This window comes from Excalfactoria chinensis, chromosome 21, assembly GCF_039878825.1.
Source record: "Excalfactoria chinensis isolate bCotChi1 chromosome 21, bCotChi1.hap2, whole genome shotgun sequence".
NCBI lineage: Eukaryota > Metazoa > Chordata > Aves > Galliformes > Phasianidae > Excalfactoria > Excalfactoria chinensis.
This window is the reverse complement of record NC_092845.1, coordinates 1352686-1374068: the sequence shown is the minus strand read 5'-3', so window position 1 is coordinate 1374068 and position 21383 is coordinate 1352686. Positions and strand designations below refer to the sequence as shown.

General features: G+C 54.2%; 5 protein-coding genes and 1 long non-coding RNA gene across 10 annotated transcripts; 1 reads left to right on the top strand and 5 right to left on the bottom strand.

Moving 5' to 3' along the window:
• Positions 1 to 818: 818 nt before the first annotated feature.
• On the bottom strand, positions 819 to 4395 carry LOC140261374 (uncharacterized). Its single transcript, XR_011905700.1, has 5 exons — positions 4088 to 4395; positions 3625 to 3709; positions 3436 to 3541; positions 2776 to 2959; positions 819 to 2190 (listed from the first exon to the last, which is right to left on the bottom strand). It is a non-coding gene; the product is annotated as an uncharacterized lncRNA (long non-coding RNA).
• Positions 4396 to 4680: 285 nt separating this feature from the next.
• BUD13 (BUD13 homolog) lies at positions 4681 to 10595 on the bottom strand. The gene is made up of 12 exons (XM_072354706.1): positions 10258 to 10595; positions 10040 to 10130; positions 9581 to 9665; positions 9398 to 9455; positions 7631 to 8772; positions 7177 to 7285; positions 6999 to 7083; positions 6558 to 6663; positions 6051 to 6189; positions 5642 to 5826; positions 5406 to 5487; positions 4681 to 5105 (listed from the first exon to the last, which is right to left on the bottom strand). Exons 1-12 carry the CDS (start codon positions 10593 to 10595, stop codon positions 5012 to 5014), a joined length of 2514 nt encoding a protein of 837 aa, XP_072210807.1. The 3' UTR covers positions 4681 to 5011.
• A 98-nt stretch (positions 10596 to 10693) lies between these two features.
• On the bottom strand, positions 10694 to 15115 carry ZPR1 (ZPR1 zinc finger). The gene is made up of 14 exons (XM_072354707.1): positions 14899 to 15115; positions 14612 to 14773; positions 14014 to 14104; positions 13783 to 13853; positions 13509 to 13595; positions 13301 to 13423; positions 13040 to 13093; positions 12861 to 12927; positions 12588 to 12658; positions 12166 to 12255; positions 11935 to 12045; positions 11508 to 11594; positions 11174 to 11239; positions 10694 to 10850 (listed from the first exon to the last, which is right to left on the bottom strand). Exons 1-14 carry the CDS (start codon positions 15025 to 15027, stop codon positions 10716 to 10718), a joined length of 1344 nt encoding a protein of 447 aa, XP_072210808.1. The 5' UTR covers positions 15028 to 15115; the 3' UTR covers positions 10694 to 10715.
• On the top strand, positions 15105 to 21225 carry APOC3 (apolipoprotein C3). 5 transcript variants are annotated; one of them, XM_072354711.1, is made up of 7 exons: positions 15105 to 15407; positions 18160 to 18340; positions 18434 to 19943; positions 20211 to 20529; positions 20626 to 20685; positions 20758 to 20884; positions 21018 to 21225. In XM_072354711.1, exons 4-7 carry the CDS (start codon positions 20409 to 20411, stop codon positions 21112 to 21114), a joined length of 405 nt encoding a protein of 134 aa, XP_072210812.1. In that variant the 5' UTR covers positions 15105 to 15407; positions 18160 to 18340; positions 18434 to 19943; positions 20211 to 20408; the 3' UTR covers positions 21115 to 21225. The 5 variants fall into 5 exon arrangements, with proteins under 5 accessions (XP_072210812.1, XP_072210813.1, XP_072210811.1 ...); XM_072354712.1 differs by lacking the exon at positions 18160 to 18340; XM_072354710.1 differs by lacking the exons at positions 15105 to 15407; positions 18160 to 18340 and having other exon boundaries at positions 19291 to 19943; positions 20175 to 20529.
• Positions 15213 to 17322, bottom strand: APOA5 (apolipoprotein A5). Its single transcript, XM_072354653.1, has 4 exons — positions 17281 to 17322; positions 16796 to 16871; positions 16204 to 16444; positions 15213 to 16098 (listed from the first exon to the last, which is right to left on the bottom strand). The coding sequence occupies exons 1-4, from the start codon at positions 17320 to 17322 to the stop codon at positions 15213 to 15215; spliced, it is 1245 nt and encodes a 414-aa protein (XP_072210754.1).
• On the bottom strand, positions 18219 to 19727 carry APOA4 (apolipoprotein A4). Its single transcript, XM_072354652.1, has 3 exons — positions 19679 to 19727; positions 19443 to 19569; positions 18219 to 19295 (listed from the first exon to the last, which is right to left on the bottom strand). Exons 1-3 carry the CDS (start codon positions 19725 to 19727, stop codon positions 18368 to 18370), a joined length of 1104 nt encoding a protein of 367 aa, XP_072210753.1. The 3' UTR covers positions 18219 to 18367.
• Positions 21226 to 21383: the final 158 nt, after the last annotated feature.

Genomic DNA, 21383 nt, shown 5'->3' with positions numbered 1-21383 from the left:
ATTATTATGTGTGAGGCCAAGCTTAATTGCTTGTCCTTGACATGAATAATGCACCACGTAAGCCTATTAGCCAGTGTAAGCCTATTATTATTATTATCGTGCTCGCTGTCAAAAGTATAAAAGCAAAACAGTCGAACAGGGGGAAAAAAATAATGTTATGCAATTAGCAGCAAAATGCCAGACAAATAAGCTCATTAATTCTTGGAGGGAGCAAACTCTCCCAGTAATTAGCAACTGCCCATTTGGGGGCTGGTCAGGGGTGAAGCTTGCTGCTGGGGCAGCTCGGAGCCCAGGATCTGGGGATGGCAGAGAGCAGAAGCTGGGTGGCATGAGGACAAGCAGGGTGCATGTGGGACAACACAGCACTGCCAGCAGCTGTAGGTCCCCCTTCTCCCTGCCCAGACGCCCTAAAAACCACAGTTGTTGCGATGGAGCTGAACGCAAAGCTCAGTGTGCATCCCAGCACCTCTCTACCATCACCTGGAGCCACACACCGGGCGCAGCGACCCTTAACCAGCCCCAAAAGCTGCTCGGTTCCTCCACATCATTTGCTAATTAAATCCCACTAATGAGAAAATCAGGATGCAGGAGCTGACAGAGCAGCGCTGCCTCCTGCGCACGCACTCCTCGCGGACTTATCACTCGTCACAGGATGTTTACAATAATTTTTAATTTGTGCAATTATTAATCATTTTTTCTATCTGCCTCATTTGCATAATAATTACTCTGCTTGGTGTTTGCCATGACTATGAATGACAGTGTTTTAAATTAAATTAAGATTTTAATATTCCTTTTTCTTTCTTTCTTTTTTTTTTTTCCTGGTTAAAGCTAATCAAAGTCGCTGTTAAGATGCCAAGAAGGGAACTGCTGCCCTTCCAGAAACAATAATCAAGAGATCCACTCCCCAGCACTGCTCACTTTGTCTCCATCACACCCCTCTCATCCCAGAGGATCCCGGAGTGTTTCCCAATTTCTCTGCTGCCACAACCGCTCACACACAGCCACATCAGACAGCAGAGCTGTGCCAAAGCAGGACGCAGACCAAGGGCAATAGGACAAGCCATCCTCCCTCCTCCCTGGCCAACACATGTTGCGTGCACAGGGTCAGAATGAGAAGACATACATAGGGAACAATTTGTGTGCTCAGACCTCAGGTCGGGCTCCAGAATATGCAGCACACCCCAAACACCCCTTAGCACATGTGTGCTGCAGCACCCAGGAGTGCAGAGCACGGCTGCACTTATACCTCATGCATCCAGCCCTGGGCAGGGGTAGCCCTCTGTGCCACAGGCACGGCCAAACCCGGTGTGCCAGCACCCTCTGCCGGCTGCCATGGCCTGGTGGGGGGAGGCAGCACTCATCCTCACCGCCCTCCTGCTCCCTCTTGAGGTGTACGAGCTCTCAGCAAGGTGCAGGCAGCTTTCCTCCTCTCACAGCCCGACTCAGATGCGTTGGATATCTTGCACACGAAGCCACCATCCCACACACCAGATCCTGCAGCTGTCCCAAGAGATACCAGAGCCCAGCTCCATACTCACAAAGAGTGTCTGCTGGCTTTGGAGTCACTCTGAGAGGAAAAGGGCAGAAGTATTCACACTTACTTGTGTCAGATCTTACTGCCCTCACAGAGCCGTGTTCCCTGTCCCCCTCTTCACTCTTCAGATGCAGATGGGACACTGCAAAGCAGCTCTAGGCTGGAGGTGTTCCAATCCAGCCAGGCTCCCAGCCTGTTTGCAGACACACGTGATCCAACAACAGACGGAGACAGGCAGCTCCCCTGGCCCTCCTGAAGCTGCAGAGCCATTTCAAAGCCCGTATGTTATTATCTACAACAGCCATCACAGCATTTGACAATTTGAATCTGGGCAACGATACAAAAGGCTTCATTTTAATGTGTAAATTACACCAGCAAATCTCTCCTGTACTCCACTGCTTTGCACAGATACATCTTAGCAAGAAAGTCTCTGGTAATAAAACCATAATATACATATTATGAATTCAGTACTGTAACGAACTCTGCTATAAGGTCCCCGTGGTAGTAATAAACATCTGTACCTACATCTACAATTTTAAAACTGCAGCCTTTAAAAGAAGATGAGGAAGTCTTCAATGCTCCACTTGTATGCAAGCTCCTGAACTGCTTTCTTGTTGGCCATCCTGGCAAAGAACTGCTGCTTGAATCCGTTGGACCTACAAAACAACACCAACAAGACCATGGGCTACTGTGCACATCTACTAAAGCCACTAAGCTTTTAAATGACATCACTGCATCAACACCACTAGCCGAGTTTCCACCCTCAGCTGTGGCTAACAGCAGGCAGTGCCTCCCATGAGTCACAACAAAACAGAACAGAATCTGGCTCCTTTTTATCCCAGACAAGCATGTCCCGACCAGCCATTCATAACCACAAGCAGCGTTAAGGTTGAATGTGTTGTATCCCACATTATCCCCAGCCTGAAACATATACACAGACCCAAAGCACCGGCTGCCTAATAGGCAAAGATCTCACAGTGGAGACTCCAAACAACACCATTAAAAAAGCTGAAGCGTGTTGACTACTTAAGTCACCACATACTGCACTCTAAGCTAACAAGTAATAGTAACAGAAACTGCTAACAGGTCAATAAAAGAAGATGTCACTGTGGCACTAAACCCTGAAGGAGACCTTGAGGACTCAGCTGCCACAGCAACCTCACGCTGTTCACTGAACAGCAGCTCCATTTCTATGCTCCTTGGGCACTAAAACCTGCACCAGCACAGCTCCATATCCATACCTTTCTTCTCCTTCTTCTCTTTGGCTTTTCTTTTTTTATAAACTCAGCCATGGGGTCTCCTTCCATCCCTTGTTCTCTCAGCATTCGATCCAGATCTTCATTGTTGATGTAACAGGCCAAAGGTTTCTGCATCTCTTTTACTGCATCCTTCCAATTCTGCTGCTGCTGCCTTTCCTGCGCTAATCTGAAAACAAACACACAAAGCATCACTAAAAAACTAAGGAATCATTCAGTGGGACCTGCTCAAATTGCAGTATTGACCAAAAATTACTGTGTGCAGTGGTTCTGATCAGCACCCAGCAACAGACAGGGTAATCCCACACAAAATAACCTGGTCCCAGGCACAAAACTCATTGCCAGCCCCCAGTCTGCAACCTGCAAAGTGACATGTCACCAAAACCACCTTACCCCTTTCCCCATCTGGCATATTGTTCATTGCTCAGTGACTTTGCATCATTGTTTCATTGACATTTATATGAAATCACCATTCATAGAGACCCAGTGGCCTTTACCTGTGTGAATTCATCAGCATGCCTGGATGCCAACCAACACAGATGCTCTCCATCAACACCCTAACTACCAGCCCTCTAAGACAAACCCCGATACAGCATTAACAGGCAGCCAAAAGCAGATGTTGGTGCAGTGGTTTCAGACTTTTACCTTCCAAGTGCTTGCTACTTCTCTCCTGCTTCCTGAGCTCCTGCTGGACTCTCTGCAGAACGTCAGCTGACAGCAAGCCAGCTTTGACCCCAGACATCATCTTGGCCTGCAAATCAGACAAAAATCACATTTCACTGTTTGTAACAGTATAAACATTCAGGCAGAAATGACAGCAAGATCCACCCTCACCTCCTAGAAGCTTCCATCTAGCGTTTGTTCGGAACTGCTCCATAAGCTTCACTTCATCTGGACACTCATCAATAAACTCTGCCACCTGAAGAACAGATAACAGACCAAACAGCACAGCTTAAGACAACAACGAAAGGGATCCATGCTCTCTAAACCAAAATGGTCAGCTACTCCTGAACAAGAAAGAACCGATCCAAGGGCTCTGCCTGCAGCCTCTCCTCCCTTCCCTATCCAACTGCCATGTTTCTCCCCTGCCCACTTATATTCCCAGACAGCACTCAGCACATTCTACAGCCGTTCCTCTCCCTCTGTCTCACCACACCCGGCCGTTTGAAGGCTCTAACAGCCGCCACGCAGGTTCAGCCCCACGTTTTCGGTGCTTGTAAGCGGTTCCAAACGTAACCACTCCATGCAAAGACTCCTCCTCCCACCACTAAAGACCAGGCCGCGTTTAGGTGCTCACCACGGGCATGTCAGCCTCTTCCTCCTCGGGCACAGCGCGATGCTGCTCCAGCCCACGTCGTCATCCACGATCCGCACCCTGAGGGCGCACAGAGGGCCAGCATCAGCGGAGCGCCCGCCTGAGGCCCGCAGGCCGGGATGGGGGGCAGCAGATGTAGGCCCCAGGGGAAGCCGCGACCCGCTCGGGCTCTGGGGAGCAGCTCGGGGCTTCTTCTTGCGGGGCCGTTCGGCGGGAGGGCCGCTGAGGCAGCGCTGCAGGCACTGCGCCTTCGGCCATCCATGCGCTGCCATGGCAACGCGAGCGGAAGTGACAGCGCGACGGCGTGGTGAGGTATGGCGGCGGGCGGGACTTCCGCTGAAGGGGGCGGGAAGGAGAGTTCCGCTCCTCAGAGGGGGATGGAAAACAGGGAGGAAAGGCCCGAAGCTTTATCACTGCAGAGCGGACCGTGCCGTGATCCTCCTCACACACAGCCCTCCTGCTAACTGGAAATCGCTGCAAAGAGAGAAAGCAGCTTCGTGCCACATACTGACCCACCTGGCACAGAGGGTCTGTCAGCTGCCTTCAGAGGACAAAGCATTCGGCATAGAACATTTCAACACAGTTTCTACAGTTTATTAGTAGAGAAACAAGCGGGTCAGACACCCGTGTCTGCAGCACCTCGTGAAGGAAACCAGAGAGCAGAATGTTCCTGTGGGCAGCAGCCACTCCAGTTTTTGGCACTGGTCCTTTCTGGCCGGCAGGAAAATCCTCTTCTAGCAGCTCTCCTCCAAACACAGCCTTGCTTCCAAGCAGAGGACCCACTGGGATACTGAATGCCAAGAACAGTGCTTGGTCCAGGCAGAGGAGCCGTTACTTTTGGCTCTGGCAGTGGTAGCAGGCAGATCTCAATTCAGACGTGCTGTTTTACATGTTTATTTCTGCTATTTACATGTCTTCTATGCTCCACTTATAAGCCAGCTCTTGAACCGCCTTCTTGTTGGCCATCCTGGCAAAGAACTGCTGCTCGAATCCATTGGACCTACAAAACACCACCAACAAGACCATGGGCAACTGGGCACATCTACTAAAGCCACTAAGCTTTTAAATTACATCATTGCATCAACATCACTAGCTGAGTTTGCACCCTCAGCTGTGGCTAACAGCAGGCAGTGCCTCCCATGAGTCACCACAAAACAGAACAGAACCTGGCTCCTTTTTATCCCACACAAGCATGACCCTACCAGCCATTCATAACTGTGAGCAGTGTAAAGGTTGAATGTGTTGTATCTCATTTAGTTTTACTACCATTCAATGACATCAGTGTATCAGCAATACCTACCTGTCCACCCCATCCCAGCGATACCCAGGCCATATATTAAATCTGTTGAGAGGAGGTGCTGGCCCACTGTACCTAGGTTTCTCTAAAGACAAAAACAGCAATACAGTCATTGGTTACTTCAGTGCAATCTTCAGGACTCAGCTGCCACAGCAGCCTCACGCTGTTCACTGAACAGCGCTGCATTTCTATGCTCCTTGGGCATTAATGCCTGCACCAGCACAGCTCCATATCCATACCTTTCTTCTCCTTGTTCTCTTTGGCTTTTCTTTTTTTGATGAACTCAGCCATGGGGTCTCCTTCTCTCTCTTGTTCTCTCAGCATTCGATCCAGATCTTCATCATCAATGTAACGGGCCAAAGGTTTCTGCATCTCTTTTATCGCATCTTCCACATTCTGCTGCTGCTGCCTTTCCTGTGCTAATCTGTAAACAAACACACAAAGCATCACCTCAAAACTAAGGGATCATTCACTGGGACCTGCTCAAATTGCTGTATTGACCACAATCTACTGTGTGCAGTGGTTCTGATAAGCACCCAGCAACAGACAGGGTAATTCCACACAAAATAACCTGGTCCCAGGCACAAAACTCATTGCCAGCCCCCAGTCTGCAACCTGCAAAGTGACATGTCACCAAAACCACCTTACCCCTTTCCCCATCTGGCATATTGTTCATCATGCAAAGACTTTGCTTCATCTTTCTGCTTCTGCTCAAGGCGTTCCTGCACAAGGTCCCTCTTGCGGCCTGACTTGTCACGGAAGATGGTTTCTGTGTGTCGGGATTCCTCTGGGGGTAACAGATACACTGAGTCACTCATCTTGGAATATTTCAGTTTCCAAACCACTCCATCGCTCATGTAATGAGCTCTTAGTGAAACAGTCTGCCCCTTCAGATCAGGAATAGCAGATAGGGCAGATGAGACACAAAAGCCTCACAATTGTTTCATTGGCACCTCTTTGAAATCAACACTCCTAAATTTCTATTTTAGAGACCCAGTGGCCTTACCTGTGTGAATTCATCAGTGTGCCTGGATGCCAACCAACACAGATGCTCTCCATCAACACCCTAACTACCAGCATTTTAAGACAAGCCCTGACACAGCATTAACAAGCAGCCAAAAAGCTGATGTTGGTGCAGTGGTTTCAGACTTTTACCTTCCAATTGCTTGCTACTTCTCTCCTGCTTCCTGAGCTCCTGCTGTTCTCTCCGCAGCACGTCAGCTGACACCAAGCCAGCTTTGACCCCAGACATCATCTTGCCCTGCAAATCAAACAAGAATCACATTTATTGCTGGCTGAGAGCAGCCCAGTGACCCACAGGTATGATAAGGGGAAGTTTCATGAGAGGCATCTCTGTTACAAAGCCACTTTGCTGACATCTTTGGAAACAGCTTCCACAGACCTCCAGAAACACAGAGTGCTCATGCAGAGCTCATCTTCCATCTACCTCACATGTGTTCTTATGGCAAACTGACAGTGTGGCACAGCTGCATTTACAAGCTATATTTCTGCTCTACCATCTGTAGCCATCATGCTGTTAATGACTGCTATCAGAGGAAGCAATCTTCAGCTCAGACTGAAAGACAAAACCCTTACCTTCTTGGGAGATCCCTTCTCATCTGGGTAGCGATGATCTGAGGGACTCCTTGAACCACGCTGACCCTTCCCAGAAGGCAGAGCCCTTTGAGGATGAGAGAAATTGGAGCATGAAGACTTGCTCTAAACATGTTTAAGAGGACCATGCTTATAAGAGTTGCTATGGAATAGACCTAACCTGTGATTCTTCCGCTGGGGAGATAGGTCTGCCTCAGAGGCACTTTGGGCACCCCTTCGTGGAGGTGAAGAATCAGAGTCATGACGCATCTTCTTTACTGAGGAAACATCTGCAACACAAACATACATTAATAAGAACCACCAGAGGCCTAAAGATGGTGACACATGAGATAACTCACAGTAAAATCAAAACCTTCAGTGAGGACAAGCTGTAGGGAAAGAACAAGCATTGACATCAGCCTTTATATTCCATTCCTTCTGAACACACACTGTTCAGAGACGAGGCTTAAACTTCATTTTCCCTTTGGACGAGTGTTTAAGACTTACACAAATTACTTTTAAATTAATTCATCTCAAACAATAGCATTACAAGAACGAGCTTTACCAACAGAAGAAACAACCTATCCACCACAACTCCATACTTTTGCACTATGCATTCTTATATACACACTGACCTTTTGTTCCACTCAGCTTTTTCTGACCAGGTGAACCAGCCCTCTTTCTCAAAGGTGGCGATGAATCTGGGTCAGAGTCATATTTCTTCTTCCTCTGAAGGGACAGATCTGGAATAGTCTGTTGCTTTGGTTGTGACAAGGACTTGTCAGAGGAACTGTTCCTACAATGAATCTGCTCTCCTTGGATCTCCCCCAGGAGTGACTTATCTGTCATTTTACAGCTTTTTTTTCCCATTGCTGAACTGATTCCTACAGGAGAGAGATCTGGAGAGTCGTGACGTTTCCTTCTAGGGGGTGACAGGTCTGGAGAGTCGTGACGTTTCCTTCTAGGGGGTGATAAGTCTGGAGAGTCGTGGCGTTTCCTCCTGGGGGGTGACAGGTCTGGAGAGTCGTGACGTTTCCTTCTAGGGGGTGACAGGTCTGGAGAGTCGTGGCGTTTCCTCCTGGGGGGTGACAAGTCTGGGGAGTCGTGATGTTTCCTTCTGGGGGGTGACAGGTCTGGGGAGTCGTGACGTTTCCTTCTAGGGGGTGACAGGTCTGGAGAGTCGTGACGTTTCCTCCTGGGGGGTGACAGGTCTGGAAAGTCGTGGCGTTTCCTCCTGGGGGGTGACAGGTCTGGAGAGTCGTGACGTTTCCTCCTGAGGGGTGACAGGTCTGGAGAGTCGTGGCGTTTCCTCCTGGGGGGTGACAAGTCTGGAGAGTCGTGGCGTTTCCTCCTGGGGGGTGACAAGTCTGGAGAGTCGTGACGTTTCCTTCTGGGGGGTGACAGGTCTGGGGAGTCGTGACGTTTCCTTCTAGGGGGTGACAGGTCTGGGGAGTCATGGCGTTTCCTCCTGGGAGGTGACAGGTCTGGAGAGTCGTGACGTTTCCTCCTGGGAGGTGACAAGTCTGGAGAGTCGTGACGTTTCCTTCTAGGGGGTGACAGGTCTGGGGAGTCGTGGCGTTTCCTCCTGGGAGGTGACAGGTCTGGAGAGTCGTGACGTTTCCTTTTGGGGGGTGACAGGTCTGGGGAGTCACACTGTCTTTGCTTGGAAGGTAAAAGGCTGGGAGAATCGTTTCTTTCTTGTCTGAGTGGGGACAAATCTGGCGAGTCGTGCCGCACTCGCCTCGGTGGTGAGATGTCTGGGGAGTCATGACGTTGCCTAAGAAAGAACAAAAAGCTTCAAATAAGAGTTAGCTTACTCATTTTGTTTTCTTGTCTTTAGAGTGGAAACAGAAATCAAACAGGATCTGTGAAGTCACCAGTAGGGTAACATACAGTGATCTGCATTACTGAGCCACAGATTTCACAGGAACAATTCAAGAAGCACACCGAAACAACATCCATCAAAGAAAAACTCTTAACCGTATCACTTGAAGCCTTCGTTAACTCTTATTATGCTCAAACTATAAACCCCACTCTGTGCCCTAGAATAATCATCTTCTCACAAAGCAACACCTGATCCTGTATAAACACCTCAGAAAAGAGTCATGTTGTAACACCACCATCCTCACTATCTTACACATCTGCAGCCCGTCGTCACACAGATGGCTCTGATATCATCAAATGACTGTGGGATAACTGCTCATGAACCTCGCTGAAACCCAAACAGCAATGCTAGCTGGAAGCACTTCTCCACCAGCCAGAATGGATCCAACATGGGAAAAGGTATCCCTGGGAAAGCTACTTCACACACTTTGCTGCACACCTTGAAACTGCACAATGAGACAGATGAAAACAGAAAGAAGGATTAACCAGTGCTAGAGTTTATAGCTGGAGATCCTTACCTTGTGGTAGGTTTGGCAGGGACTGAAATATCTGAGCTTTGTGACTCTTCATTCTGGTCTGAAAGAAAAACAACCAGTAAGCAACCACCATTAAAGTTCTCCATAACTACCCTTATTTTGTAATTTCACTGTTTATAACAGTAAAAACACTCAGGCAGAAATGACAGCAAGATCCACCCTCACCTCCTAAAAGCTTCCATTTAGCGTTTGTTCGGAACTGCTCCATGAGCTTCACTTCATCCGGACGCTCATCAATAAACTCTGCCACCTGAAGAACAGATAACAGAGCAAACAACACAGCTTAAGACAACAAAGAAAGGGATCCATGCTCTCTAAATCAAATGGTCAGCTACTCCTGAACTAGAAAGAACCGATCCAAGGACTCTGCCTGCAGCCTCTCCTCCCTTCCCTATCCAACTGCCATGTTTCTCCCCTGCCCACTTATATTCCCAGACAGCACTCAGCACATTCTACAGCCGTTCCTCTCCCTCTGTCTCACCACACCCGGCCGTTTTAAGGCTCTAACAGCCGCCACGCAGGCTCAGCCCCACGTTTTCGGTGTTTGTAAGCGGTTCCAAACGTAACTACTGCATGCAAAGACTCCTCCTCCCCAACAACACCAGGCCACTTTTAGGTGCTCACCACGGGCATGTCGCCTTCATCCTCCTCCTCCTCCTTCTCGGGCACAGCGGCGATGCTGCTCCAGCCCACGTCGTCATCCACGATCCGCATCCTGAGGGCGCACAGAGGGCCAAAATCAGCGGAGCGCCCGCCTGAGGCCCGCAGGCCGGGATGGGGGGAAGCAGATGTAGGCCCCAGGGGAAGCCGCGACCCGCTCGGGCCGTGCGGCCCGCACTCACCCGGCTCTGCCGGAGCAGCTCGGGAGCTTCTTCTTGCGGCGGCGGCGGGGCTGCTCGGCGGGAGGGCCGCTGAGGTAGCGCTGCAGGTACTGAGCCTTGGAGACACCCTGCACCGCCATGGCACCGCGACCGGAAGTGAAGGGCAGCGCAACGGCGTTGTGAGATAAGGCGGTGGGCGGGGCTTGTGTTCGGGGGGCGGGGCTTGTGCTCGGGGAGGGGGCGGGGCCAGGTCGAGGGGCGGAGCTTCCAGCGGAACCCTGCCAGCACACGTGCGGCTCTGCATGGTGATATCGCTTTATTGGCCTACAGCACAGCGCACACAACCAGCTTTTAAACATCCCCACCCAAACTGCCCCCAAACAGGAACTTCTCGCTCTCCAGGTCTTCGAGCTGCTTCCAGCAGCGTGGAAAGGAGTTCAGCTCCTGAGAGCACGGAGGGGCTGCTTCACCCCCTGCTGCTATCGGCCAGAGGCCGGCGCTGCCTCATAGCCCTCAGTCTTCATGTCGTTGAGGCCCAGCTCTTCGTTCTGCTCATATGTGCGCTCATAGTGCTCCACCTTCAGCTCCGGGTCCTCCTCCGGGGCGTACACGTTCTGCAGGGAGAGAAAAGCTTCCTGCATGCCGTGCCCGAGCATCAGCCTACAGGTGCTCCAGCAGAGCTGCAGGCAGAACTTAAATCCAACCCCAGCACCAAGAAGACATTCCTGCCACAGACTCCATCCCTGGACAACCACAACCCCTCAACTCCCTCCCCACAAGGCCACCAGCAGTTTTCTTCCCCCGGGCACAGTGTGCAGAAACACACTCAGTACTCGAGCCCAGAACAAACCCTGACAGCCAACACACAGCCAAGGAAAGTAACAAAATCCGCTCAAACTGCTCAGAATACTTCAGGTCTGAGTGCACACCAACATACCTGAAGATAGCTGTTGCCTGCGGGGTCATCCATGATAAAGACAACCTTTGTCTTCCCTTCTATTACCTGCACAGAGAAAGCAGCAAATCAATACTTCAAGGCTTCTTCTGATCCTTCAATACTTCCAGCACCAACAGCTTCAAGGCACACTTCACACTTCTGACATCTTCCCCAGTAACAGCAAGAGCTTGACAAGAGGTGATGGAACAAAGGGCAAGTGTGCAACAGCTCAAAGAGGTACGGCGACACTTGTCAAGGAGTTAACACGCTTCAAAGCAGCAAAAACAATGGCAAAACCACATTACAGTTTACTGAGACTTGGGAGGACATTTACCTCCTGCAATCTGCCAATGAACTCCTGCAGCTTTTCCGTTTTGCTTGGAGTGGAGCTGTCCCCCAAAGTGAATGGGTTTCTCTCAACCTGGAAGAGCAGACACGGGCATTTATACAGCGCAGGAGAAAGCCAGCACCAAAGTGTCCTCATGCCACAGGCAGACTAAGTATTGATACAGAGGAGCTCTGCTGGGTGTTGAGAAGTGCCCTTCAGGCAGAGTGTAAGGACTCAAGCTGACAGCATGACCAAGTCTGACCCCTGCTGCCCCCAAACCAGTGGGGTACAGGAGCTGGAAACGAATCCACAAGTATAACTGACACACTATGCTGCAAAGGGAAGAAGCACGCTGGGGTGTGCACTGCTCCTCCCTGAGGAAAAAAAAGCCCCTTTGGCAGAGCTCCACTGGATCGTAACCAGGACCACTCACCAAGTCTTTGATATCTTTCAGCAACCCTTCCAGAGTGGTGAATTTCCCTCCCAGTGCTCCCATTCCCAGCTCAAACTCCAGCTCTGGAATCTCCACGCTGCACGTTTCCGACTGCAACAGAGACCTCCATGTGAATCCTGACAGCCCCACTCCTCAGGGAACAGCCAGGCCATGGTGCATCATCTGCAGGAGCCAAGGAGGGAGGGAGGGAAACACCTTTAGGCTCATTACCTTCAGGATGTCTCTCGTCATGTCTGAAGGATCTGTAATTCTAAAGGTAATCCTGGTGCCTCGGGGTTCAATTGCTCCTCCAGACTTCACCTAGGAACACCTGGCAGTCAGCAGACAGGACTTTTGTACTTGAGTCAGGCCAAGATGCTCTCGGAGGGCCTGCCCTGGCAGCTCAGTTTGCTGTGCAAAGGTTACTCCAGACTTGAGGACAACCCCTCAAAAACAGGGAACACACACAGGTCTGAAGATGGATTATCCTCATTCGTTACATGCAGCTCTTGGAGACACAACATTCTCTCTCCTCACACATTTAAGAAACACAGGACCCTGGCCAGCAAGACTGAGAATCTCCTACCCACCAAAGCATAGAAGAACACACTACCCAACACACACAAAAGAGAAAAAGGAAGACAGTAGTTTACCTCATTTGTTCTGTGCCCACAGGAGTCACAGTTTGTGGCCATGATAATCACTTCTTTGAAATGTGGGATTTCTGGAGCAGACAGTCAAGGAAAATTCAACAGAAGAAATATCTAAGAGTGACCTGCAGCTTCTACTAGGAATTATTTCTTTGTGCCTTATGGATACAGCAGGAATAGGACTAGGTCAGCTCACCAAGCAGCCCATGCCCTGGCCTTTGCACAGACCCCAGGAGAAGACTCCCATCTGAGCCCATGCCACCACTCAAAGGATACGCACTAGCTTCATGTTTGTGCTTGCTGGAGCATTGCACTCAGGACAGTTGGTGTTGAACTGCAGTACCTAAAGCACAGGAATGTAAAGGCCAGTCAGAGAGCATCAGCCAGCCCTGCATGCCTGACCTATGTGCCAGTCACCTGCACACAGCTGTCATTACATTGCAAAAATCACCCACCTCGTTCCTCAGGTCCTCTGCAGAATCATCTGGCTTCTCACCCAACTCCTCTTCCTGCAACAGAAGAGGCCAGAAGCAATATTAGCTTCTACCTGTGCCTCTTCTCTAACTCAGAGTCTCCCAGGTAGCAAGGGATGGATCAGTCCTGAGAGCACACCCAGGCCAGCTGGCCTCACGTGGGAGGACAGCTGACACCACACCACACCACCAGCAATGGAGAGGGCAAGGCTGAGGAGAAAGGGAACAACACCTCCATGTTACCTCAAGACCCAACATAGCAGCCTGCTGGGGAGTCCGCTTATAATACGTAACTACAAGAGCTTCATCCTTCTGAGGTGCATGGGGATTCTCCACAAAGCTGTTCCCTGAAGGATCATCTATGATCTGTAGGAGAAGAGAGACACGGGAAGCCTTAAGAAGCCAGCCCACCCCTCCAACAGAATGGGTCTGCACTCCTGGACATACTTACGAATGTGAAAGGGGAATGTACTTCTTTCAGCTGCTTTAACTTACTAATGAACTCATCTATTTTACTTGCCACCTCTTTGTCCGTTGCCTACAAGAGGACACATTTGAAACTGATATCAGGGGCAACCCAGAGCTGAAGACAACACTGTCAAATAGCACAAACTGAAGCTCATAATAGGCTTAGCAGAATGTAAAGCCAATAGGTGAGGGAGTTACAAAGAGAGCACTTGTTAAACAAGCACCTCTCAAAAGATTCCTCTTTCACAGCACCTTACCCTGCGCACTGGCTGGTCCTGCTCCAGACCCATAACAGCTCTGTCAATTATGCCTTCAATGGTGGTAAGAACTTGACAGGGAAAGAAAAAGAAGCTGCATTAAGTAAACCACAGCAGTGTTCCCAAAGCTGATGGCTTCCCCTGACTACATACATAGACAGGAGAGCTGCTCCTCAAACACAGCCTACTACACAACAGAGGCATGCAAACGGACACATGCCACATACCCACCTCCCTTCTGGGAGAAGGCAGGGATCTCAAAGTCCAGCTCTGGAATTCGAATGGTGGCACAGTCAGTCTTCACAATCTCCCTGTTCATATCCTGCACACAACAGTTCAGAAGCAGCATTAGAACCAGAAGCTTCCCCACCCTCAGTGCCCACACTGGGGCACGCAGCTCTTGCCGAAGCAGCAGCATCAGATTCAGGCCAGCTTTAGCAGCCTCTCTCTTTGCTGAGAGGCAGAAACAAACATCCCATTCCAGTCTGAAGTTACGCTTTCAAAGACCACCCAACATCCAGCCCAAACTCCTGCCTCACCAACCAATGAGGAGGGGCAGATTCCTCACAAACCTACAGACACCGCAGTGAGGGAGCAATGAGCTGGCAAGATAAACGGGACGTGCAGGAAGATAATTCCTATATGTGTGCACTAGTAACACTCAGGTTTGGGGACTAAAAGGTTACAACAAATAAAAAGTGACTTCTAATACGGAAACAGGAGCTTTTATTCTTACGTAAGACCAACAGAGGCGCACACAGGGCAGCTCCCCACCTCCCCCGGTACAGACCCGGCTGTTGGCTGGGAGGAGCCAGGATGTGCCGCTCACCTGCCGGGATGCCACGGCCAAGGCATAGCGCACGCCCTGCTCCTGGATGCGGCCCGCAGACTGGATCTCGGTGTTGGCCCAGGAGCAGCTCTGGCACGTAAAAGAGCTGACGATGATCTCTTTGAAGAAGGGGATCCTGGTGAGCAGGAGCCGCGTCACCCCCTGCAGCAGCGAGGAGCCCGATGGAGCCGAGGCGCGGCCTGCACGGCCCTGCGGGGCTCCGGCCCCACACAGGCCTCGCCCCCCGACAGGCCTCGGCCCCCCACACCCGACCCCGCCGCCCTCACGTTTCGGAAGCAGTTCATGCACAGGGACTCGATCTCTGCCGGCTGCTGCTCTTCGTCCTCGGCGCTGAGAGGCCGGAACAGGCCGGCAGCCCCCCCGGCACCCGCCTCCACCGCTCCCAGAGCCGACATGTTGGCCGGCCCGCTCCCAACGCGCCTGCGAGCCGCGCGGCCACGTGATCGAGGTCAGTCCCGGGACGGGGGAGATCACGTGACGGGGAGGCGGCGGGGCAGTGATGGCGGCGGAGGAGGCGAGGCCTGCTGGCTCGGAGCCTTTATTATGTCCGCTCCCACTCCCCGCGCCCCGCACCCCGCCGTCACGGCGCCTCCCCTCCGCGCTCGCTCAGGCTGTGCGACAGATCTCGCCACAGCGCGTCCAGGCTGGCCCGTAGATCCTCCAGCGGGGCCGGGCTGCCCGCGGCCTCCTCTGGGTAATGAGGCCTAGCTGACAGCTTCAGCCTCATGTCCTCCGTCTCCTGGTGCACGGCGCGCGTGAAGTCCTGGATCTGCAGGTACGTGTCCCTGCGGAACTCCTCGATGCGCCGCTGCACCTCGCTGGCCATTTCCTCGGCACGACGCTCCCCGGGGCGAAGGCTGAGCTTGGCCTTCAGCTGCTCCAGGTTGCGCTGGATGTTGCGGTGCAGATCGCGGGCGTTCTGGGTCAGCTTGTCGGACAGCTCGCGGATGTGCTGGTTGAGCTGCTCGGGGCTGGCGGGGCTGTGCGGGATCACGTTCCTGTGCAGCTCCTCCACCGAGCGCTGGATCTCGCTCAGCAGCCGGTCGGCGTAAGGCTGGAAGATGTCCTTCACCTGCTCCGTGTGGAAGGCGATCTTATCGGCGTAATGAGCCATGAAACGCTGCACTTCGTCCACGCCGTCCAGCAGCTGAGCTGCCACGTCGCGGCTGGGAGTCAGGTGTCGCTGCAGCTCCCGAGCGCGGAGGGACACCTGGTCCAGCAGCTCCTCGGTGAAGGGCTGCAGCTGATAGCGGAGGTCTTCCAGGTGTTTGCCCACTCTGTGGTGCACGTCGTCCACATAAGGGGACAGTTTCACTCTCAGGCTGTCCAGCTCTTTCCTGATGAGCTTCCTCAGGCTGTCGGAGTCGTGGTACAGCCGTGGCTGGATGCCTCTGTTGAGAGGTGCCAGCTTCTCAAGGAAGTTCCCCACGTTGCTGACCCCATCCTGGAGGCTTTCCTTCAGGTTCCTGTTAAGACACAGTTAATAAAGCACCACTGACTTACAGGAAGGGCACGAGGTTGACATCCAGCTCCTCTCAGTGGGGTGTGAGCCCCACAAGCAGGATACTCACGTGAACTCCCTGCCCAGCTTGCTGCCCTGTGCCTGCTCTAGGCTGTCCTTGTCACTGGTCAGCTGGCTGAGGTACTCCCAGAAGCCACTCCGTGCCAGCTCGGCTGGTGAAACTGCAAGGAGAAGGGCAGTGGTTATTATTGGAGCAGCCCAGAGAACAGGGGATACAGAGCAAAGCTCGGGGAAACAGAACAGCTGTGGTTGTTGAATGTGGGTGTGGGGTTGGGTTGCTGTTGGGCTTCATCACGTTCTACCAGTTCTGTGTCACCTGGGAAGCCACCCCTGAAGTGGCTGAGGGACGCGGCCAGCAGGGCTTTGTGCTCCTGCACGACCCTGTGCCCACAGCAGCCACCAGCTGCCCTGCTGATGACTCACTGAGTCACCAGGTAGCGGGAGGATGGGGACAGGTCGACACACGGCGCTCATGGCACGGGTTCAAGGGAACTCAGAAACCCATCACGGGGCCAGAGCAGCTGTGCCATGTGAGCCGTGGCAGCCTCTGCTCTGCAGCAGCTGTTGCCAGAGCTCTCCCATACCCCTTTTCCACCCCATCTCTGTGCTACTGGGCAGCCTGGATCCACACAGACACCAACCTGGCAGGGTGGCCAGGAGGGTGAGCAGAAGTGCAGCCTTCAGCGACATGATCTGCTGGGCCAGCAAGCTGCAAAGCTGCAAGAGAAAGAGAGAAGGGGAGCGTTAATTCGTGCCACAGTGCAGGTCTCTGTCCCATGGGCCATTATCCATCCCTGTATTTCACTCCCCAATTTTACCTCACTTCTGGGGTCGGGAGTAGTGCTGCTCCTGAGTGGGGCTGCCCAGCGAGGTCAGACACGATCTGCCAGAGGCCAGGTGTCCCCAGCACAAGGAGCACAGCGAGGCTGCACCTCTGCCCTGCACCTGGCTGCTCTTACCTCTTGCTGCAGCCAGGCACGGGTTCACTTTATATACCCATCTGCGGGCGGCAGAAGAGCTCTGAGATAAGCGCATCCACAGGGGTAGGCTTTTTGGACCTCACTCCATGTAAATACAACGTGGAGGTTCAGCAGCGTGCCTGGGGGATGACGTGAATGCCCATCACCTGACTGCTGCACGTGCCCTGCACCAGCCGGACCGTGGCCATCCAGCCTGACCTTAACCCCCAGGGCTGCAATGAGCCCTCCCTGCTCCCCCAGCATCTCCCAGCGGGCAGATTGTTGGTGTGTTGGTGGGTGTTGTTGTCCCAGTGATAATGGGCCTTCACTGTTTGCTCTGTTGGGTTCTCGGGATGGAGCTGACCTTCGCTCCCATCTGACCTTTGTATCATGGAGCAAAATCCTTGTGCATGGGATGAGGGGTCTGTTGTGTGGGGAATGGGAGAGCAGAGCAGGGAGTGCCCGGATCAGAGAGTGCTCCTGGGATGTGGGCTGGTTGTCTGCAAATTGTGAGCAGCTACTTCAGCTGCTTCCCAATAGAATGCCAAAGGCTCAGTGGTTTTGTGTATTTCTTTCACCCCAGTGCTCTTGGTGCAGCTCTTGTACCCCGTGCTCTGAGCAGAAGAGTGCCCATTGCATGGGCTGCTGCGGGGCTGCTCCTGCCTGACTGCTGACCCCGGGCTTTGAAATGTTTGCTCTAAAGCAACCCAGCAAACAGGGGCAGAGCAGACCTGCTGGGACCAGGCACCTCCAGGGCTGCCTCCATCCAGACAGGGCAGGGGCTGAGGGCCAAAGTCCAGCCCTGTTCCCTTCTCTGTGCAAACAGCTCTGCATGCGGGGTCACCTCTGGGGGTGCTCTGCCAATGTGCAGCACCCCATCATGTCACCCATCCTCAGTGGGCTCTGGGGCCAGGAGTCAGGGTCCTGCTGGAGGCAAGGGGCTGGAGCAGGGCAGCGCAGAGCTGCAAAGTGCCTGCCAGGGTTGGGGTTCTGCTGAGGCCCAGCCATGGGGAGTGGGGTGCTCAGGTTTATGCCTTCCCCTCCAGAGCCCCAGGGGAGCCCATGTACCACCAAGACCGTGATGCAGTGACATCCCAGACTCCAGTTCAGGCTCCCTGGGACCCAAATTTGGAGGTCACCCAGAGGCCAGGATGGCTGCAGAAAGACAGACGCGGACCATGGGGTGCATCACAAAGTGCCAGTTTATTTCTGCCACGGGGAGAAGCCGTGAGTGCTCTGAGCGGCAGGGAGGGCTCAGCTCTCTGCCTGTTCAATGGTGCTGAGGAAGGTGGCCACCTTCTCCTTCACTTCCTTCTCCAGGAGGTCCAGGTGATCCTCCACACCTGCAGTGCCCGAGTCCAGCTTCTGCTTCATCTCCTCCAGCCTCTGCACCAGCTGCTGCCCGAAGGTCTCGCTGGTGGGGGCCACTTGCTGCCGGAACGCCTCCACCGTCTGCACCAGGCGTTCATCCAGCTGCTGTGCCAGCAGGGCCAGCCTCTGCCTCACGGCCTCAGCATCTCCACCCAGTGCCTGCTGCAGCTCCTGGGCCTGCGAGCTGAGCTGGGCACGCATCTCCTCCGAGCTGGCAGCCAGGCGGGAGCGCAGGTCCTCTGCCACCCGCTCCATCTGCATGGTGAGGCTCTCCAGCTGCCGGTTGAGGCCATCCTGCACCTCCTGGGCGTAAGGGCTGAGCCCCTTGCGCAGCCCCTCCACTCTCTGTGCCACCTGCTCCTTCAGCCCGTCGGCCAGCGGCGTCAGCTGCCCCTTCAGCCCCTCCACGCTGCTGTCGATCTGCTGCTGCAGCCGCTCAGAATAGGAGCCCAGAGAGGCCTGGATGCTGCCAACGTTGTCCTGCAGCTTCTCCCGCAGCTCAGTGGCGAAGGGCTCCAGTGCCCGCCGCAGCTCCCCAGTGCCGCGGTCCACCTGCAAGCGCAGCTCGTCGGAGAAGGGGCTGAGCTGGGCCCGCAGCTCACGGATGTTGGTGCCGATCTGCTGGTGCACCTCGTCGGCGTAGGGAGCCAGCTTGGCCTGCAGCTCGGCCAGCTCACGCTGGATCTGCTCCTTCAGCCGCTGCGAGTCCTGCACCAGCTGTGCCTGCAGCTCCGTGGCAAAGGGCACCAGGCTCCGCTGCAGCTCCTTGGCGTATGAGCTCATGCTCTGCAGGTTGCTCTGCAGCAGGGTGCTGTGGAAAGCAGGCAGTCAGTGCCCTGTGTCCAACACCCAGAGCCCAGTGCCGGGTGCCCTGCACCCGATACCCATCTCCCAGCACTCAGCACCCTGTGCCCTCCCGTGCCCACAGCCCCAGTGCCTCGGTGGTCCCTCCACTCACTTGAGCTGCTTGGTGATCTCAGCTTGCTGCAGTTGGTCCGCGGTCTCCTTGGCATTGCTGCCCAGCTCGGTGAAGTACTTCCAGATCACAGTGGCCACCTGGTCAGGGCTGACATCAGCCCGCGTCCCTGCAGGCACACAGACATGAGGTCAGAGCTGCCTCCATCCCACCCCAAGGCACAGCCACATCTCAGCCCCACCACCCCCTTAAGGGATGGGAACCCCGCGCCGCCTCACCTGCCACAGCCAGGAGCACCAAGAGGAAGGCAGCCCCTTTCGGCGACATCCTGAGTGCTGCCAGCACTGCTCTGTGCTTTGCTGTGGGTTGTGGGACCTGCCGTGCCGGCAGCACCCGCTGCTATTTATGCACCTGAGCAGCCACACCAGCTTCCACGCAGGCCTGCACCGCAGCTTGGACTTTAGCAAGGTCGCGACGTGGAAGCGCCTGACGTGAGCGCAGAGCTGAGATCACCGCGGCACCCAGCAGGGCAGCACTGCCAGGGTGAGTGGGTATGGCCTGCAGAGAGGGGGGGCACGTGGGGCTGGGACTCTATTGGAGCAGGGAGGGGACAGAATGGGGATGGAGGCAGGAGGAGACGTGCCACTCTGGGGCGCACCGTGTGGCTGGCAGGGTGATGGGGAGCTGTAGGGAGTCACGTCTGTGGCCCCATCTCTGGGTGTTTGGAGCTGAGGACGCAGCCTGGGCACTGCCACCCAACCTCTGCTTTTGCAGCCCACCACCCTGCAGCATCCCATGCTTGGCTTGCAGTGGGAGCCACTGGATGTCACCCTTGTGCTGTATGTGCCCACGCCGGCCCCAAGCCTGTCCCCACAGCCGCCCTCACACGTGTGTGCACACACACATGCACAGCCCCCAGCCTTGGCCCCTGGGGATTTCTCAACCCCTGCTGGGGGAGAAGAGGAGCCCATCCAGAGCAAAGCTGGCAGTGGGGAAAGGGATCTGGGAATGGGCCCCCTCCCTGCGGCTGCACCACCACTGACCTTTGCACAAGCGGCCGTTGGAGAGGGTATAAAGTGGGAACTCAGGGCAGCCCCCACTGAGCAGAGGCAAAGCACAGCACAGCCAGGTGAGTGCGGGGCCACCGGGACCAACGGCAGGGAGCCAGGGGATGGAGCTGGGTGCCACACCTGACCCCACACCACGTGCTCTGCTCTCTCCCCAGCCATGAGGGTCTCCATCCTGTTCCTGCTCATCTGCACGGCCATCCTGGCAGTGGGAGCACGTAAGAGTGATGGGGAGTAAGGGGACAGTGTGGGTTTGGGGCGCACCATGCCCACGCTCTGTGTGCTTGCAGGGGCTGATGCTCCCGATAAGACAGACGTGGTGGTGAAGAAGGTGCAGGAATACGTCAAGCAAGCCACCGAGGCAGTCAAGACTGCCTTCACCACAGTGCATGAGTCAGAGGCAGCTCAGCAAGCCAGGTGATGCCGCGTGCCCCACCAGCACCCCGTACCCCACTGACCCCCAGCATGTCCCTGGTGATGGGGATGGCATGGGGCGGGGGGAGCGGAACTGAGCGCTGCCAGACCCTGCTCTGACGTGGTCCCTTTGCAGGAAATGGCTGTCAGACAACGCCAACCTGGTGAAGCAGCAGCTGGCACGGCTGAAGGAGCAGCTGGCCGAGCTCTGGAAGCTGACACCGAGCGCGTAGCCCGGCTGTGGGCTGGTGGGGACCAACAGGGTGCAGGTCCTGCCCCCCATCCCACACACAGCAGCATTTCCCTTTTGTTGTGGTTCTTGCAATAAAGTGGAGCTGGAGTGAGATGGCTTCTGTCACTGCGGTGTTGGGGTGAGAGGGGGGTTGTGGAGGAGGGCTGGGGGTGCTGAGCACAGCGCTGCACCACGGACGTGTGTGTGGGGTGGTGATGAGGTGTGTAACCCCAGTGTGAGCCTGGTGTCCATCTGACACCCAGCCGACCC